This window comes from Hemitrygon akajei, chromosome 13 (genome assembly GCF_048418815.1).
Source record: "Hemitrygon akajei chromosome 13, sHemAka1.3, whole genome shotgun sequence".
NCBI classification, from domain to species: Eukaryota; Metazoa; Chordata; class Chondrichthyes; order Myliobatiformes; family Dasyatidae; genus Hemitrygon; species Hemitrygon akajei.
In genome coordinates this window covers 54063410-54076179 of record NC_133136.1, presented here as the reverse complement: position 1 = coordinate 54076179, position 12770 = coordinate 54063410, and the positions used below count along the sequence as shown (strand labels likewise).

Sequence of the window (12770 nt, the reverse complement as noted above, 5' to 3'; positions counted from 1 at the left end):
ACAGGAGCTCCAAAGACCTTATCCCTGGAGAGGAAGGATCTTAAAGAAGATTGGCTATACCTGACAACTTAAAAGACTGGCCCAGGTCAGAGACCAATGGTGGCCAATGCAACTAAGTCATCACCCAATTCCAGACATTATGGTACATTCACACCCTCCATCACAATGGCAATATGACTCCTGTATGAAATATCTACAAAGATGCTGTTCTCTGCAAACGTCTGCCAAATTATTGGATTAGAAGACAAGAAAAACAAGCTAATGGAACACCATCTTTTCTTTGTGCCTGAAGTAAAACACCATGCCAATTTGGATCCAAGGCATGAAATTTCCAGCACAAAAAGATTTTGGGAATACCTTCACTACAAAGATTGTAGTGGTTCAAGGTTGGCACCACATCCTCAAAGTTTATAAGGGAAAGGAAATAAATTCTGGCCTTGCGAATGTAAACTACTCTCTTCAAATGAACTAAAAGTATAAATCATAATCATGAACACGGTGTTTGGTGGGAAAGGAACTACTCTTTGGCACCATCTAGTGGCATTCCATTATGGAGTCATTATGGACCAACATTCAAGTATTAGTCCAGCAGCAAGAGCTGGATTCTACCCAACAAGCAAGCGTAAGTACATTTGCTAAAGAGTATATTAGTCTTTTTAAAAAAGAAAAATTCATTTTAATATGAACTTTGTTCGCAAGCTCAACATTTGCTGTCATTAGCAAACCCAGCTTTGCTGTTTATGTGAAGACACTTCAATAACATTAGATAACTCTACTTTCATCTACATTCAATAATTCTACTTCATCCCTCCCCCCACTTCTTATCCCCCCTCGACCATCCCATGTTACTTCACTCCTGATGAAGGGTTCGGCCTGAAACGTCGTCACTACCTCCTCCCATAGATGCTGTCTGGCCTGCTGAGTTCTGCCAGCATTTTGTGTTTGTATTTTTTTCAATAACATTAGAGTAGAGATTTGTAAGACTTTGATCCAGTAATATTGGGGGGATGATGTATGTCCAAGTTAAATAATGTGTTGAGACATGAGGATAAGTTTGGAGGCAAAATTTTTATCATGCATTTTATGTTTCTAGGCACTGAAGACAGGATTTAAAACATTCTGTGGAAGTCTAGAGTTGTTGCAGTATGACTTCTGAACATTAAACAGAGATGTCATAGTGTGCTGGTAGTAAAAGGAATGACAGCTTAAGCCACTGAATTGAGTGAGCAGTTAGTTATAATGAGGGTCAGTCTCCAGATCAAGTAGCTGCTTTGTCCCAAATGATTTTGTGTATCGTGAAGTGCTACACCTACATCTTTCTGGGCAAGTAGATTTTATTCAGTCACATATTTTCAAAATACCAAATTGTCACCTACTTAAGTATTAGTGAATGATTCTCCAATGCAACTAGGTACTAGAAACTTCTCAACAAAAGATTTCTCATAACTAAGGCATCACTTGTTTCACTATTTTGAAGAATAACTTCACTGTGAGTATGGAGATTGGACAGTGAACCCGTGAACGCTACCTCACTTTTTAAATATATTATTTGTTTTTAGCACTATTTTTAATCTCTTCAATATGCGCAAACTGTAATTGATTTACTTATTATTATATTTTTTTTCTTCTTCTATGTTATGTATTGCATTGAACTGCTGCTGCTAAGTTAACAAATTTCATGACACACGCCGGTGATAATAAACCTGATTCTGATTAAAGATGCTGGAATCTGGAGGAACAATAATGTCTTGGAGAAACCCAGCTGGTCATACAGTATCTTTGGGCAGGAATAAATTGTCGATGTTTCAGGTCAAAACCTTGCATCAGAACTTATGGCAACCCAGGGTCACAACGCTAAAAGCAGACCTTTCTTTTGCCTCCACAGTTGCAGGAAGTTCTCCTAGCAATTTGTTTTAAACACATTAATATTGTTTATAATATAACATATTTTGAATAATTATATTTCAGATTCTATTCCATATACAGTAAATTGTAACCTTTCGAATCACAGAAGAAAATTAAACTATTTACATAATTCCATAGGAATCAACACACAAATACAGCGGATTCAGGTTTATTGGGACACATCTGCACCAGTACTTTTTGGCCCAATTAGCTGAAGTTTAATGGAAATAGTTAAAAGGTATTAACTAAATAACAGATTATGTATTTAAATGAAATACAGAAGAAATTAGAACACTACCATTACCTCCACAGTACAATAAAACTGTATTCCTAATAGTTATCCAAGTAATTAATCTGCTATGTTCTTATGATTGACTGTAAATGAATAAAATCAGAGCAGACACCTAGTTCAGACTGCCTTCCTATAATGATTTAGATTATTGCATTTTCCAAATCTTCATTTTCATTGTAACATTCAAGATAGCTTCAAATTTTTCGCAATTTCTAAGGAAGTAGCGAAGTCGATTCATTTTCAATCTCAGCCATTTCTGGCATCTCCAAGCTTGAATGCTTGAAACATCGATGAGCAAAATAGTTCCAAATTGTCTTGCTGCTCATGTTTCTCTAAATCTCAGTGACAAAAAAAGCACTGCTTTTTAAAGACAAACACACAACTAATGTTATTTAAAAAATAGATTGCTCTAAGCACTGTGTAATGTCTAATAGCCACACAATTGCACACGACTGATGCTAGATAGAAACTGTTCGGCACAGTCTCCTGTTCCAATTAAGTGGCATAGTGGTTCAAATGAAGGGAATCCTGGCTAATTTCCTGATTTAAGTTTTGTTCTTTAAACAGCTGCCCTGATTACCTGAGAGCCCAATTAACCAGAATCCACTGTAATTTATTAATATTGTTACGGATTCAGCAACAATATATAAGTGAGGCAGGGTTTTTTTATTACAAATAAAACATTTATTAAACACTGAAAAACAAACCCCCAAAAGTAAATAAACAACTAACGTAACTGGAAATCAGCTGCTGTGCGGCAGCTTAAACAGTTCTTAAAGGAATAAAGCGAAAACAGTTCTTAAAGTGATGTTGCAAAAACAGTTCTTCAGAGTAGTACTGCAAAAGTTCAAAATGCTTATAGTCCATTAAAGGAGAGACTTTTTAGACGATTTAAATTCTCTTTCACGTCATGTTGCTGCGGTTCCCAGTCAAACTATACTTTTCCCGGAGAATTTACGAAGATGAAAATGAAATGGCTTAAAGGCACTGACCTTTCCTTTACAAAACTGTACCCAACCCTTTCTGCTATTATTGGCAGGGGTTAACACGGGCACAGCCAATGAATTCCTTCCGAATGAGGATCAAACAAGGTCGAACCTGTTTCACTGTCGAAATCGACTTTCCTCGATCTTTTAACTCCCGAACTCCGATCTTCACTCTCCACTGATTTTTAACTGGCAGTATTATAAAGAAACTGCCAGCAATGACCTTTTAAACTTTAGACATTAAATAAAACTCCACCTTTCAACCAAACCGCGTCATAATATTGGACCACGCAGTGGCATGAAGTCAAAATGGCAAATCCAGCCACGAACTGCCCCTCTTCACAGGGAGGGGTCCTCCTTTTATACTCTGTAAAAAAAAACTGTCACATGACCTCTACTGGCAGGAAAATGACATCACTCCACCATCACAAGACCACTACCTTAGGTCCAGCATCTCTTCAACACCACTGTGACGTGACAAGTACAAGATACTCACGGGTACGTAACAATATAAAGTAAATTAATATCTTTTGCTTAAGATATTGCAATATTAATGACCAATAAATTTTGTTTTGCTTCGGTCTGCTAGTCAGTCCTCTAGAATTTTGTACAGATCTAAACAAAGCACCATCATCCCAAGAACTCATTACAAAAAGCAAGAGAATAAAATGAGTCATCATGGCTACACCTTGGTTGTGATGATTGCAGTACAATGACATAATGAAGAAAGGAGACCAATTCTCAAAAGAAACATTACAAGAAACTGCAAAGTCTGAATAAACCTTTGCTATAATGAACAAACCTTTGTAGTGATTCCATGAAATCATACCAAATAGAAACCAGTCCTTTAGCTTGACTAGTCCATGTTGGCCTAAATGCCTTCCTCAGCACATCCCATTTGCCTACATTTGGCACACATCTCTTCAAATCAATGAACCTGTCCAAATGTTGCTAATTTAGCCGCTTCTACCATTTCCTCTTGCAGTTCACTCCATATTTCCACCATCCTGTGTATAGAAAAACCTTCCCCTCAAGTCTCCTTTAAATTTTTCCCCTTAACTCTTTTTCCTCTAGTTTTAGATTACCCTACCCTGGGAAAAGACTGTGACCAGTTACCTTAACTATACCCTCAGTTACTTTCACTGTAGAAAAAAAAAGTCACAACCCACTGATTCTGTCCTGCACAACCTTGTGAATCTGTTCTGCATCCTCTCTAGCTTCCTGCAGTATGATGAACCAGAACTGCTCACAATAATCTAGATCACTGTTCTAAAGCAGATGGCTCAACATCATTGTCTATTCACTGACAAAATATTTAACAATGAAGTCTGGTTCTTACAGTTCACCCTTGTACAACTTAAAATAACATCACCATTACACAGAACTTACATGTATCACAGTTTCAAGATAGTAGTAATAAACAGAATTGGCTTATTACTTAGCTCAAAATTTTATTATGAAATTATAAAATCTGTCATTTTAATATCCATCATTGATTGGTAATAGTAATCTTTCACTCACATCAGAGAAGTATGCTGATTCTCAGAGTTGCAAAGAGAATATTGTTTGAAATCCATCTAATTTCAAACTTTTCTAAGTAACTCTGAATATTGATAAGCTTTTTGATGTGATATTGGTTTCAGAAAAAAACTGCTGTAAATGTAGTTCACATTTCACCACTGCCAGTGTTTGAATTATGATGAGCATTTCATAATTCCTTGACAAGTTTTGCATAGAAGGTGGAATTAATTACTCAGTGAAGTACTCACATTCACTCAAGGGTATTTTTTTTGTTTTGTTCTGATGTAGACATCTCCAAACAATAGACAAAGTTATTTCTACAACCGACAATAAGTTTCTTTTCCCACAAGACTGGTGAAGAGAAAACTTCACCTGAAAGGGAATATGAAGTAATCAATTCTCCTGTTGCAGCATCAAGAATCCATAAGCTTCCATCTGTAGAAATCACAGCAACTGAAGTTCCATCATAAAATTCACAGCTGGGAAAAATAAATGGAACTGCATATACTTGCTTAGTTGTTTTAAACTTCCACTCTTGATTTCCATCTTCATTCAAGCAATACACAAAAGAATCATAAGATCCGAATATTATTTTCTGATCTGTCGCAGAAAGGTTAAAGATGCACGGTGAAGAAAAGATAGGACCTCCTGTTGAGAATTGCCAAAGCTTCAAAAGAAAAAAAATCTTTGTTAAAGAGCAAAGTTTACTTATATGAAAATTTAAATCCACACAACCTCACAGACAATTCCACATCTTAAGTAGCTACTATTGCTTTGTAGTTAAGTACAACACGAGCACATGAAAAGAATGTTGTAAAGTGAGGACTTTGGAGGGATGAGCATTGACCAGAAAGTGCTCTCCTGCTTTCCTTTAATAGATCCTCTGTATCTACTAAGGATTGAGGGAGCTCAGTTCTAAAACTGCAAGGTGTCCTCATTAAATGTATTAAAGAATCAATTTAGATCACTGCCTCAAGTCTTCTCCCAAATCTACTACCTTCTGAATTAGACTAGTGTAGCACCCGAGTGAATCCCGCCTGCTCAACAAATGTACTCATGATCTATTTCTTATAACATTAGTCAACATATACATACAAATATTTAGAACTATAAGGTCTGAAAAATTCAAGAAGTTACTTACATTTATTTTAGACATATTTAAAAATGTGACCAAGGTTACTCCATACGGACAAAATATTTGTTACATATTTAATAGCAATTCAAACAGTACCTGATCACCATTATGGCTAAAGCAATGTAGGCTCCCGTCAACACAACCTACATACACAGACCGAGAACTACACTGTGGTGAAGAAAATAAGGGCTTGCCACAGCAACGTTTCCAAACTGCACTTCCAGTGTCCTGCATTTATAAAAATTCTTAGTTTAAATACTGTTGTTTCTTGTATTTTTATTCATGGTTGCAGAAAAATAATTTTAAAGTTGATATCCACTTTAAACATAGAATATATGAAAAAATACCATGGATATAATTTGTCCAGAAGTTAATCTACATGAATCTGATATAAATTGAACATTTTCTTAATAATTATGAATGGAAAATTCTTTACATTGTCCTAATTAAAATATAAATTCTGTGAAATGTATTTAGCTAATTGTATGATATATTATTTGAACAACTAAATAGATCCTCAGACAAAGGTGGTAGCATGCACTGAAGGGTGGGTAGCACATATATACTTACTGGATTGACAGCAATCAATGATTCTCCGAGTGTTGCCACATAAAGTAATCTTGGATGTTTGTTTAAGCAAGGAGTTGAGAACACTGCACCTCCTCCACAGTGCAATTTCCAGACACAAACCTTATCCTATTCATAGACGGAAAACTTGTATGAATATACAGAATTTTAGTTGTGATACTTAAAAGTAATACTTTATGTTTATGATACACAATAACCTGCTTATGTCACCAACAGCCCGATTTGAAAATTTTGTTAAAATTATCCACTGAATTATTAGCTTAGACAGACATGCTCTAAAGCCGAATTTTGATGAAAATTTAATTCCTAAACTACTGGATTCAAAACTGCTTAACACACCTCAGCATGAAATCAGAGAAATCCCATAATCTTGCAAATGTCTCTGAAGCAACACTCAAAATGCTGGAGGATCACAGCAGGTCAGGCAGTATATATGGGAATGAATAAACAGTCAACATTTTCAGCCTAGACCTTTCATTAGGACTGGAAAGGGATGGGATACAAGCCAGAACAACAAGCTGGTGAGAAGGGAAAGAGCAGAAGCTAGGTGATAGGTGAAGTGAGGTGGGTGGGGAAAGTGGGAATAAAGTAAGAAGCTGGGTAGTGATAGGTGGAAAAGGCAAAGGGCTTGAGAAGAAGGAATCTGATAGGAGAGGAGAGTGATAGAACCACGTGAGAAAGGGAAGGAGGGGAGCATCAGGGAGAGGTGATGGGCAACTGAAGAGAAGTGAAGTGGTAAGAGGGGCCAGTGGGGAATTAAAGAGGGAAGGGGAAGGTGGAAAAAATACTATAAGTATGAGAAGTCCATGTTCATGCCATCAGATTGGAGACTACCCAGGCAGGAAATGAGGTGTTGCTCCAACCTCAGAGTAACCTCATCGTGACAGTATAGAACATGGACCAACATTTCAGAATGGGAGTAGGGATTGGAATTAAAATGGTTGGCCACTGGAAATACTGCTTCCTGTGGATGGAGCAAAGGTGCTCAACAAAGTGGTCCCACAAACTAACAACACACACAAAATGCTGGAGGAACTCAGCAGGCCAGGCAGCATCTACGCAAAAAAGTACAGTCAACGTTTCGGGCCAATACCCTCTGGGAGGACGAGAGAAAAAGATGAGTAGATTAAAGAATGTGCAGGGAGAAACACAAGGTAATAGGTGAAATCAAGAGGGGGAGGGATGAAATAAAGAGCTGGGAAGTTGGTTGGTGAAAGAGGTATAAGGCTTGAGAAGAGGGGAATCTAGTAAGAGAAAACAGAAAGCCATGGAAGAAAGAAAAGAGGGGAGGAGCACCCGTGTGAGGTGATGGGCAGACAAGGAGATAAGGTGAGAGAGGTAAAAGGGGATGGGGAATGGTGAAGGGGGTCATTACCGAAGTTTGAGAAATCGATGTTCATACCATCAGCTCCCACAAACTATGCTGGGTCTTACCAATGTAAAGGAGGCCACATCAGGAGCACTGAATACAGTAGAGAACCCAACAGATTCACAGTGAAGTGTTGCCTCACCTAGAAAGACTGTTTGGGGCCCTGAATGGAGCTGAGAGAGAAATTGAATGGACAGGTGTAGCACTTCCTCCACTTGCAAGGAGGGAGATTAGTGCGGAGGGGCAAATGAACAAGGAATCAAGGAGGAAACAATCCCAGCTGAAAGCGGAGAGTGGGGGAAAATTCATTCGGTGGTAGGGTCCCATTGAAGATAGCATGGGTTGTGGAGCATGATGTGCTGGATGCAGAAGACAAGAGGAATTCTATCCCTGTTAAGGCGGCAGGAAAATAGGATGAGGGCAGATGTTCAGTAAAGGAGGAGATGCAAGTGAGGACCTGCAACATCGAATGTTTATTCATTTCCGTAGATGCTCGCTGATCTGCTCAGCTCCTCCAGCATTTTTTGTGTTGCTCTGGATTTTCAGCCTCTGCAGAATCTCATGTTAATGAAGTGTCTCTGAATCCAGCGTATACAATCATCTCTGTTGTGTCAGTGTGCATACCACAATCTACTTGCCACTGACTATTTCAATATTTTCCTCCCATCTTACAGTGTTTATGAAGCTCAGCTCATTCAAAAATCTGCTAACTACTTCAGGGATATCTCAAAATTTGGCAAAGCCTTAGATTTCAGTTTTTTAATTCTTGTGTCCAATGTCTTCAAAGTGTTTTGCTCCTAATTAGCTTTATGATCAAAAGAATATTTTCCTAAAAGTCCAATGAAATGCATTACTTTTTAACTAAAACAAAATAATTCCTGTTAACTGTATTTTCATTATGAATAAATGAACTGCTTAGTTTCCTTACAAGAATATCCAAAGCATAGACATGGTGATCATGTGATCCAATGAAAACCAATCCCACATCAGGATCCACAATTGGAGAACTTTTCACTGAATTTTGTGTGCAAAAAGTCCAGTATGTTTCCCCATCAATTCTTCTTAGCACATATATGGAACCATCATAACAACCTGGAAAATAAACCACAATAGTAATTACTGCTACCCTTGTTTTAATATTTGAAACCAGTTATTAAAGCCAGCCCTCCGGGTTACCAAAAATGGGTTTTGTTACACTACTGCTGTTTTTATTATTCTTTCAAGTGTCAGAAAAATTCCCTGGTATTTGTTCATCTTTCTGTTTCACCTGTTTTTGTATTAGGAATCAGGACAGTGTGTAAAAAAAAGTTTTGGTTTCAAAATATTGCTTTCTGCTCGTGATCATTTTATACATCAACACAAATTGCCTTTAGCTTAATTTAAAATTTAATATAAATTTAGAAAATCCAAAATTTTTCAGTGGCATGGTAGCACAGTGGTTAGTTCAACATTTTACAGTACAGGCAACATGGATTTCCTCTGGGTGCTCCAGTTTCCTCCCACAATCCGAAGACATACCGGATGGTCAGTTAATTGGTCAATGTAAATTGTCCCATGGTTAGGCTAGGATTAAATTGGGGGGATTGCGGGCGGTGTGATTTGAAGGGCCAGAAGGGCCTATTCCACGCATTATCTTGATAAAAATAAAAGCTCCAGAATCTAGGATGAATGATCCTAAAGTCATTCTTCTTTCAATTATTATAAACAATAGATGTCAGGTTTCATACCCACGATAATATAGTTTCCACATCTAGATATACAAGCTGATGACTCAATCCGGTCTCCTAGAATTCTTTCCCATTTTATTTCTCCAGAAAAAACATCAATTGCTTGCATCCTGTGAGAGTGAGATCCAATGTACACAGTTACATCTGAGCCATCATTCCCTGATATTACCAGGAGAGGTGATGCATCCACACATTTGGCAGTATCAGACTTCCATCTAATTTTGAATGATACAGATCCACAATTAGATAAAAAATTATCTGGAAAGGGTTTCTTGTATATATGTGATGGATTTACTATTTGGTTTTCAAAGGACTCCAGCCAATTTCTCTTCACTGGTATTTTCTTTTTATTTAATGATATATCTTCATTCATAATTTCAGACACACTAAAAAAAATAGGCTGTTTCTTTTCTTTTCCATTTGAAGTGCCACCCATCAATTCATTATTTTTTTGCATTTCAAGTCTATCTGCAGAGTTATCATAACTTAAATATGTGATTCTACTCCCTCTACTAATGGCAGTAAAGCTACCATTAATGGCTACTGATTTCCAATGGTTAATGTGTTCTGAATGAAATCTTGCACTTTTATCGTTCATCTTTTTTGGTTTTGTCCTCCTTTTATCATCCAGTTCTTCATTGTTCTCAACTTCAAACAATGTTGCATTGGTAATATAATTGTAAATATCTAGCAATGAGTTGTTTAAAACGACTTCAGTAAGTCCAAATATCCTTTGTCCTACAAATGTCTCAATTTCTTTGACAAGCCTTAAAGCTTTCAAGGAATCTCCTCCACTGTACAGAAACATGCAATCATCAGCGATATCTATCAGATCTTCCGTAAGATCAAGAACCACCTGCAACCAAAACAAAATTGCATAAGAAAATCACACAGACCTATAATTTCATTAGTTATACCTGAAAACTAAAAGTAATTCATTTATTACAGCAACATTTTACTCTTTACTATCTGGCCTCACAGAATTCTCTGAAAACGTTTTTTTTTTAAAAAGGAAAGAATGTATTTTTAATAAAAGTTTGACTTTAGTGAAAGATTGTGAGATCCTTTCCACAGCATGCCCTTCAATATTGCTCTCTCTTGCTTACATAACCAACAAAACAAAATTCAGACAAGAGTTCTAACAAAGCAACTAAGTTGGAACTAGAGGCTTGAAGTTGAGAAGACTTTGGAAAAGATGCAATAGTGTTACCAAAATGATGAATGGCATGAGGTATCATAGTTATACGAACAGAGTGGAGATGCTAGGATCGTTCTTTTTGGAACAGAAGAGGTTGTAAGGAGATTTAATAGTGATAGCTAAATCCATTAAGGGCAGCACGAAATACTGGCAGGGTGGTCAAGAACTTACAGACAGAGAGTGAATATGATTAGCAGAAGAACCAAAAGCAGCTAGAAGAACAATATTTTTAGATGGCAAATAATAAAAGTCTGCAATGAGCTGCCAGATGAATGGCAGAAGCAGAATTGATTACAGGGTTCAAAATGCAACCACATCAGTATCAACAAGAATTTACATTGTTATGGAGAGAGGGTGACAGATTGGGACTAACTGGGTTACTCTTGAAATCAAGCAGTGGGGACTCAAAGCTAAATTGCATTTCTGTACTGTAATCATTCTATGAACGTTAACCATGCATATTCTCCACTGAATCCAAGGCCATACAATCCTTTTAAGGGATTGACTCAGCTTAGGGGGTCAATGAAATTAGGAACATAGCAATCATAACTTCATTGAACGGCTGAACAAACCTGAGTTGAAAGCTTTTCCGCATTTCTATGATAACCAATGATTAAAGGATTTGTTTGTGATCTATTATTTATTCTCTGATATATGAATACATAAACAAGAAAATGATACCAACAATAGCAACATTTTTAAAAGCTTACCTTCCATAGTTGATGAATACCTTCCCAGAGTTCTTTTTTCCCTAAAATGTGAATTGAATTTGTGTTTTTCGCTTTTGATTTTTCTCCATATGTCTGAATCAAAATAGTTCGGTCTATTTTGCCTAGATGCAACAGATTTTTTTTCAGTTGAATGAACATTAGCTCAGTTAATATATAATACTCAGTGTCCACTTTATTGGGTACACCAGTACACCAGCTTGTTAATGCAAATATCTGATCAAATCAATCGGTTGACAGCAACTCATGCAGACATGGTCAAGTAGTTCAGTTTTTGTTCAGACCAAACATCAGAATAGGAAAGAAAATGGGATCTAAGTGAACACAAAGTACACTGCAGATGCTGTGGTCAAATCAAGACGTACAAAAAAGCTGGATGAACTCAGCAGGTCGGGCAGCATCCATTGACTGCTCCTTTCAATGGATGCTGCCCGACCTGCTGAGTTCATCCAGCTTTTTTGTACGTCGGGATCTAAGTGACTTTGACTGTAGAATGATTATTAGTGTCAGATGAGGTGGTTTGAGTAACTCAAAAACTGCTGATCTCCTGGGATTTTCACACACGACCATTTCTAGAGTTTACAGAGAATGATGTGCTAACAAAAAACATCCAATGAGTAGCAGTTCTGTTGGTGAAAATGCCTTGTTAATGAAAGAGGTCAGAGTAGAATGGTCACACTGGTTCAAACTGACAGGAAAGTGACAGCAACTCAAATAACCATATGTTACAATAGTGGTGTGCAGAGAGCATCTCTGAATGCACAACCTGTCAGACCTTGAAGTGGATGGGCTACAGCAGTCGAAGACAATAAATCAACACCTCGTGTACCTAATAAAGTGGCCACTGACTGTATCATAGTAGTTAAACTACAAGGTTGCTAAACCAGAAATATGGAATAACAATATAAATCTGAGTTCAATTCCACTGCACCACCCCCACCCATGCAGAATTGCTGGAGAACATGTTTGGTTTAGCAATTTTTTGTAAAAATCTATCCAGATGGTGATGAACTTTAGGGAAGGAAATCTACCCTGTAACTTTGACAAAATGTGACAACCACATTGCTATGATGTAATCTCACAACTTTCTTCTAAAATGGCTTTGTCATCACTTTCACAAGGACTGTTAGTGGCAGGCAATAAATTCTGCCCTTGCCACTGATTTCTATCTCACGTAAATAAACAACGGAAGAAAGTGGGTAAAGTGCTCGAATTTGGAAAAGCATACAGCAAGATATGTAAAAAAAATACCTTATAAAATGTATATATATTTTTCTGTGGTATTTCATGCATTCAACCAAGAGATTGAACCATGTCTGAT

At 37.1% G+C, this 12770-nt stretch overlaps 1 protein-coding gene across 3 annotated transcripts in view; it reads right to left on the bottom strand.

Moving 5' to 3' along the window:
• Positions 1-658: 658 nt before the first annotated feature.
• aasdh (aminoadipate-semialdehyde dehydrogenase) overlaps positions 659-12770 on the bottom strand; it is a 32863-nt gene continuing 20751 nt past the window's right edge. For 2 of the 3 annotated variants that reach the window (XM_073064613.1, XM_073064614.1), the window contains 6 exons: positions 11432-11553; positions 9524-10379; positions 8725-8888; positions 6410-6535; positions 5936-6067; positions 659-5371 (listed from right to left, as the gene is read on the bottom strand). In XM_073064613.1, coding sequence (XP_072920714.1) covers positions 4955-5371; positions 5936-6067; positions 6410-6535; positions 8725-8888; positions 9524-10379; positions 11432-11553 — 1817 coding nt within the window. In that variant the 3' untranslated portion in view covers positions 659-4954. The remainder of the gene's footprint in view (positions 5372-5935; positions 6068-6409; positions 6536-8724; positions 8889-9523; positions 10380-11431; positions 11554-12770) is intronic. The other variant, XM_073064615.1, reaches the window with a different exon arrangement.